A 6,532-nucleotide genomic window follows, 5' to 3' on the forward strand; every position below is an offset into this window, starting at 1 on the left:
GTGAGAATGGTTTTGGGGGAGGAGGGGGAGGTAGACGGGGTAAAGTGGGTCAAATATAGGGAGGTAGGGGGAGGGTGAAGTGGAGAAAGGGGATCAAATATATGGTAGTTGAAGGAAACTGGACTCGGGGGTGGGTAATCACACAATAGAATATATAGATGTCAAATTATATACACCTGAAAATTGTATAATTGTATTAACCAATATAACCCCAATAAACTTAAAAAAAAAAAAAAGATGAATGAAGAAGTGGTCATATATACAATGGAATATTACTCAGCCATAAAAAAGAATGAAAATTTGCCATCTGCAGCAACATGGATGGTATTATGCTAAGTGAAATAAGTCAGAGAAAGACAAATACCGTATGATTTCATTTACATATGGTCTCTATAAAACAAAATAAATGAGCAAACAAAATAGAAACAAATAAATACAGAGAACATTTTCATGGTTGCCAGGTGGCAGGGGGTTTGGGAGATGAGTCAAAAAGAGAAAGGGATTAAGAATTACAAATTGGCAGTTAAAAAATAGTCATGAGACTATAAAGTATAGCAAAAGGAATATAGTAATACTATAATAACTATGTATGATGTCAGATGTGTGCCAGAGTTATCGAGGCGATCACTTTGTAAGTTATATAAATGTCTAATCATTATGTTACACACCTGAAACTAATATAATATTGTATGTCAACTGTAATTGAAAAATAAAATTATTTAAAAGTTCCATTATGAATGCTTTGTAGCTATAGCTGCGTGTCAGTGAAAAATGGTTTGCAGTAGATATGACCAGTGTCATCTTAGGTTAATTGAAATCAGCTGATGCATCTTCCTAAGCTGTGTTGTTACTTTTAAGTCCTAGAAATGATTATTTGAATGTGGTGGCATAGAAGGTTAAAGAAAGGCTAACACATTCTTAGCTACTCATGCTTCTTCAGGGTGAACTTTAGAATTTTTTTTGGCAATCCCATTTGCAAATATTTCCCTTTGGTACTTTGAGCTGTTGAATGAAATTGTATTATATGAAAATAAATTTGGTTATAGCTGATATTGTCTTAATAATGAGCTTTTTCATTCAGGAATATGATGAGTCTTTTCAAAAGGTGACTTGAATAACTTTGAATCTTTCTGTGAAATTTGTGTTTTCTTCAAACAGGTTGCTTTCTAAGTGTTTTATATTTTTTGTTACTGTTATGATTGGGATATTTTTGTTTCATAGCAGGATAATACTACAGTATTGGAAGGCAATTTATTATTTTTTTCAAACCTTTCAGCCTTTTGACTGAACTTTTTTCTAAGAAAAGTTAGTTATTCTCGGATTTTCTCATTTATGTGTATGCAAATAGGTGCATTTCAAACTGTGTTTCAAAGTTTGTTTAATAGATATTTAAATTCAAAAAATTTCTTCCATGCTATCTTGCTTTTTAAGGAAGATTAGGGGGAGGAGAAAGTGAGTAAGGAGGGATACAATAAGGTTGGCGACAGAAAAATGGATAGAAAGAATAGAGGTGGGAAGTATCTCAGTGCTTGATAGTTTGGGGCTGATTTTGTCTAGGGGCCAGTACAGTGGAGTTCAGAGGAGTAAATTGATTCAGTATGAAAATCCAATAGGCTGTTCTTAGCCTTATGTTTAGACAAGATAAATAAAGCAATACTGTGTGGGCCTATATGGATCGTATTTAAATAGCCTTGCAACTTGGCTTCTTTGTTCTTAGATGCATAGTGAAAAACCAATAAGTTATTGTATGCTGTATGAAATTTGAAATGTAGATCAATTAAGAAAAAGTAAGATGAAATTTTAAGAGTTGACATTGTTGGAAGGTGCCATTATTTGAAGACTGACTTCTTCCTTGTGTAATAGCAGTAGTGGTATGCTGAAGAAGCAGCAGCTCCCTAAGAACAAGTTGAAAATGGAGGCCTAACAAGGATTTGATAATAGGATTTTGTTTTTCTTGAACTATTTCTGCAGTAGTAGAATTTGTGTCATTTGCTAGACATCAAGTGGGTTTTCATGGCATTAGAATCTGCTGCTTATATGACTTTGGGTGGCTAGAGAAAGAAAGAAGGGGAGGTTTCTTTTTGCTGTGTAGTAAGAAGTTGCTGCTATATTAGTGTTGAAGCAGTGAACACTGTTTTACGGCTTGAGAAGAGCTTTTGCATAAAAATTCTGTTGTAAAAATTATGGTTAGTTTTCCACTGTAATTATCCTACTATCATTTGCATCATATTTTCGGAAATAGGCATTCCGAATTTTAAAGAATTGACTTGCACATTTATTTTGGATCACGACCTTTTTGTAAGTTTGGTTTTATTAGCTGAGGAAGAATTGCTACAAGTTTGGAAAAATTGAGTCCGTGAAACACTCGTTAGCATTGTAAGATTTTCTGATCATTTAAATATTGACTTTTATTTTTAATACTTGCAGACCAGATCATCAGATGTTCATTCATCTGGATCTTCAGATGCACATGTGAGTATAAAAGGCAATTTTTCTTTTTTCTTTAAAATTTAATTTCTCTTTGTTTATATCCCTATACTTAACGATTTCACTTGATAAATAAATATAATTATATTGTAAGTGACTATTTTCTTTCACCTTTTTTGTAAGTGCCTATTTTATTTCATCTTTTTTGTTAGGTGCCCTCCTTTTTTTGGTGTTCTTGTATAAGTTGGGCTCTTCAAACCGTTAGAAACCTAGTGTGTGTATTTCCTTCATTTTTTTGTCATGCTTATAAAATTCTGTACATACATAAATGTGTGTACTTGTCATTCTTTTTTTATGGCATAATATACTTACTGGAAATCTCTGCAAGTCAACAGGCATAACTGTAATCTAGTCTTCTTAATGGCATCATAATGTTCACAGGGGCAGGTTCAATTATTTAGTAAGCTGTTTCTCTGATGGGCATATATTTTCTGTTTAAAGCTTTTTGACATGTTGAACAGTACTGCGATAAACATTTCTTTATGTGTGTTATTATAGCAGTACTCAAAAGTGTGGTCTTCAGACCTTTGAGGGTCACGAAGAATCTTTCGGGGCGGAGGGGGGGTCTGTGAGTTCAAAACTATTTTGTAATAATACTAAGATATTATGTGCTTTTTTCACTGTTGACATTTGCACTTATGGTGAAAAAGCAGTTGATAGGTAAACTACTGGCACCTTAGGAATCAAGGCAGTGTTGCCAAAATGTACTAGTAGTCATTGTATTCTTCCCCACAGGCACAGTAAAAATATGCTAGTTTCACTTAATATTGTTCTTGATGAAGCAGTAAAAATTATTATTACTGTATTTTGTCCTATTTTGTGGGTCTTTTAATGTTGTGTAGGATGAAATGGGAAGCACATACAAGGCATTTCTGCTTACCAAAGTGTGATGTTTGTCTTGAGGAAAAGTACTTGTGGAATTGTTTAAATTGAGAAATGAAATTGGCTTCTTTTTTTCATGGATTACCATTTTTATTTGAAGGAGCAATTGACAGACAGACTGATTTATCAGGCTTGGGGTTTGACAGATATTTTCTTGAAAATGAAGGAAATGAACCTGTTGCTTCAAGGAAAACAAGTATTTGTTACTGATATAAAATTTGAGTTTGTTAGAATTATTGAAAACTTTCTTTGTACTTAAGGACTTTTTTGATGAAATCGTGGTGATGTTAAAAAGGGTTTTGCTAGTGTATAATTAAATTTGTCAATATTTGGACATTTGGGTTATTTCTAGTTTCTACTGTTACCCGTGTAATTTTTAAAAACTTGTTTTACTTTTCCTGAAGATGGATACATCTGGACCTTCAGATAGTGATATGCCAAGTCGAACACGACCTAAGAGCCCAAGGAAACATAATTATAGGAATGAAAGTACTCGTGAAAGCCTTTGTGATTCTCCTCATCAGAATCTTTCAAGAGTAAGTATTGATAAAGATAAGAAAGTATAATGATTTTAATCTGTCCTTGATTGAATTTGGTGGTTGGATATCTTGGTTTTGTAGTTGTTCTTTTATCTTGTACTATTTGAAAATAGTATTCTTCATTGTATTCGGGTTAATGAGAAACTAAAGTTCAGCTAAGGAAACGTTTTTTAGCTCATATGTGAGATATTTTATTTAAATTTTAAAATTTAAAGAAAAACAAAACATTTTGGATGTAAAATGGTTAATGGTCAGATTTGTTATCCCCTCTCTCCTCCCCTACCAAACATATATGGAACCAAGTGCCAAAACTACTCACTGGAAATACACAGATGATTAAAACACAGCTCTTGCTCAGAGAGCTTAAAGTCTTGCCCTGGGAAGCAAACAGAGCAGATGCTATTCACTCTGGTTAGTGCAATGTCTAGGGCAATCCAAGAACCCAAAGAAGGAGCTTCTTTACTGCATGTATCTACAAAGTGCTCTCATGTTCTTTTCATCTTTTTTTCTATTTTAAATAATGTTTTCTTGTGATTAAATTTGGAAATTATGATAAAGAAGACAATCACCACCAGCCAGTATTAACATTGCTAACACTTTATTTTTCTTGTTTAATGTTTCTCAGCACAAATGTATTTTTACTTTGCTGACATCCATTTTACAGGGGCACGTTTAAAAATATTATTTTCAGTTCTAAGTTTTTAAATTTTAGCAAAAATTCTGTAAATAAACTTAATGGATGATTGTCTTTCTTTTAGTAAACATTTCTTAATTTTCTTAACCATTTTTCTCTTGGGCGTAGCTCTTAGGTTATAAATAAAATTTGATCTCTAACATTTTATTTTGTAAAATTGTTTTTCATTGAATTTATATATGATTTTACAATTTGTTTAAACTTTTGAAGTTGAAACCAAAGATGCTGAATGATGGCAAAACATCTTTCTTTCTATTTGGGGGGTAAGGAGGGGGGGTGGGAATTTTATTTTGAATCTGTTCCTTAAACCCAGTATAGACTTTTGAGTTATAAACTGCTTTAGTTTTTCAAATGATTTTGATGTAACTTTAAAATAGTTTGCAGCAATATTACTCTTTGATGCTGTATATCTCAAGGGCTAGGCTTTTTAATAACAGAATTGATAAGGTCTAATTTTGTAATTGATTAACTTCTTATTTTGGTAGGTGCTAGAGAAATCTTTAGATTTCAATAGCAGATTAATATTTTAGGTTATATTTAATAAACATTTTCCTCTTAAAATTTATAAATCAAAATTTAACATTCAGATGAATAACTGAACAATTAAAGGTCTACAGATAATTTATTGAAGCTATATTTCAGAAGGAAATTACTTTTACGTAAATGGAAACTTTATTAAAATACTATTTTTTCATATTCATAATTAATCAGTGAATGTTAATTTGTGTGGAAACTTAAAATACTGTATGTGATATATTCCTAGCAAAGTAAATGAAATGATTATGTTCACAAACATCAGTATTATTAATGAAGCATGAGGTGATTTGCAGAATTATAAAAGAAAATGATGTGATTTACTACCTGAAATGGGGATTATAGATGATATTTAGATTTCTGCTACTGAACCATGGAAGTGTGTGCCTCCTCTCTATTTGAACGTCTGTTTTTTCTATTGCTTCTTTTGCCCAGAAACATCTGTGCTCTCCCTTTTTAAGTGTTTTTATTCTTGCTGCCAACAAGCAGGTGTTGAATGAGTTCTAAGCCTGGGCATATCTCTGTTTCATTTTTACCTTTTTTTTTTTTTTTAAATTTTTTAAATGGCTTTTGTATGTTACTGACCTTCAGCTAGCAAATGATATTCTTTAATGAATATTTACTTCAGAATTAAGCTTAAGGTAGGCAAGCCACCTGATGCTTACAGTGCCATCAGCTTTTTTTTACAATGAGTTATTTTTTTAAAGTCATCTAATCTGAAAATTTGGTTATCATTTGAGCTGTATTATTTGAGTTATAGATAGCATTAATAATTTGTATGTAAAGGTATGCTTTTTATTTCTTTATCCAGCCTCTTCTAGAAAACAAACTTAAAGCATTCAGTATTGGAAAAATGAGTACAGCTAAGCGAACTTTAAGTAAGAAAGAGCAAGAAGAATTAAAGAAAAAGGTAATGTTTAAAATGTATTTTGAGTTATCCTTGGAAACTATCTGAAGGGTCAGCGGTGTATGGGCAGAAGAGAGAAGTTTTTCAGAGACTTTGGACCTCCGGGGTATTCTCAGCTGCCACTCCCATGTCAAGTCTGTAATATAGGGTATATTCAAAGGAGTCCAGCTTCTATCCCTTTTCTACTATGTAACAATTTTGGTTATTTTTTGATCTATTCTTTTTTATAAGCGTGTGTGTACATATATATTGTACCCACTCTTGTATAGTTCACTTTTCTCCATTTCACTTTTTTTATAAAATATCTCAGAGATTACTCCAAGTATATTGAATTAGTCCTTGCCTTTTTTTTTTTTTTTTTTTAAAGTAGCTGTGTAGATAAGCAATAGTTTATTCAACTAAAATTCTGTTGAGGGCATTTTTGTTTTGATCTTTTGACATTTTGAAGGGTGCTGTTATGGATAGTATTATACATATGGCTTTTTTTTT

The 6,532-nt window shown here is 31.9% G+C and overlaps 1 protein-coding gene across 2 annotated transcripts in view; it reads left to right on the top strand.

The window, feature by feature from the left end:
* Nucleotides 1-6,532, top strand: part of U2SURP (U2 snRNP associated SURP domain containing) — a 45,932-nt gene that overhangs the window by 7,174 nt on the left and 32,226 nt on the right. For both annotated transcript variants that reach the window (XM_006917452.3, XM_006917453.3), the window contains exons 2-4: nt 2,428-2,472; nt 3,774-3,905; nt 5,948-6,046. In XM_006917452.3, coding sequence (XP_006917514.1) covers nt 2,428-2,472; nt 3,774-3,905; nt 5,948-6,046 — 276 coding nt within the window. The remainder of the gene's footprint in view (nt 1-2,427; nt 2,473-3,773; nt 3,906-5,947; nt 6,047-6,532) is intronic.

This window comes from Pteropus alecto, unplaced genomic scaffold (genome assembly GCF_000325575.1).
Source record: "Pteropus alecto unplaced genomic scaffold, ASM32557v1 scaffold75, whole genome shotgun sequence".
NCBI classification, from domain to species: Eukaryota; Metazoa; Chordata; class Mammalia; order Chiroptera; family Pteropodidae; genus Pteropus; species Pteropus alecto.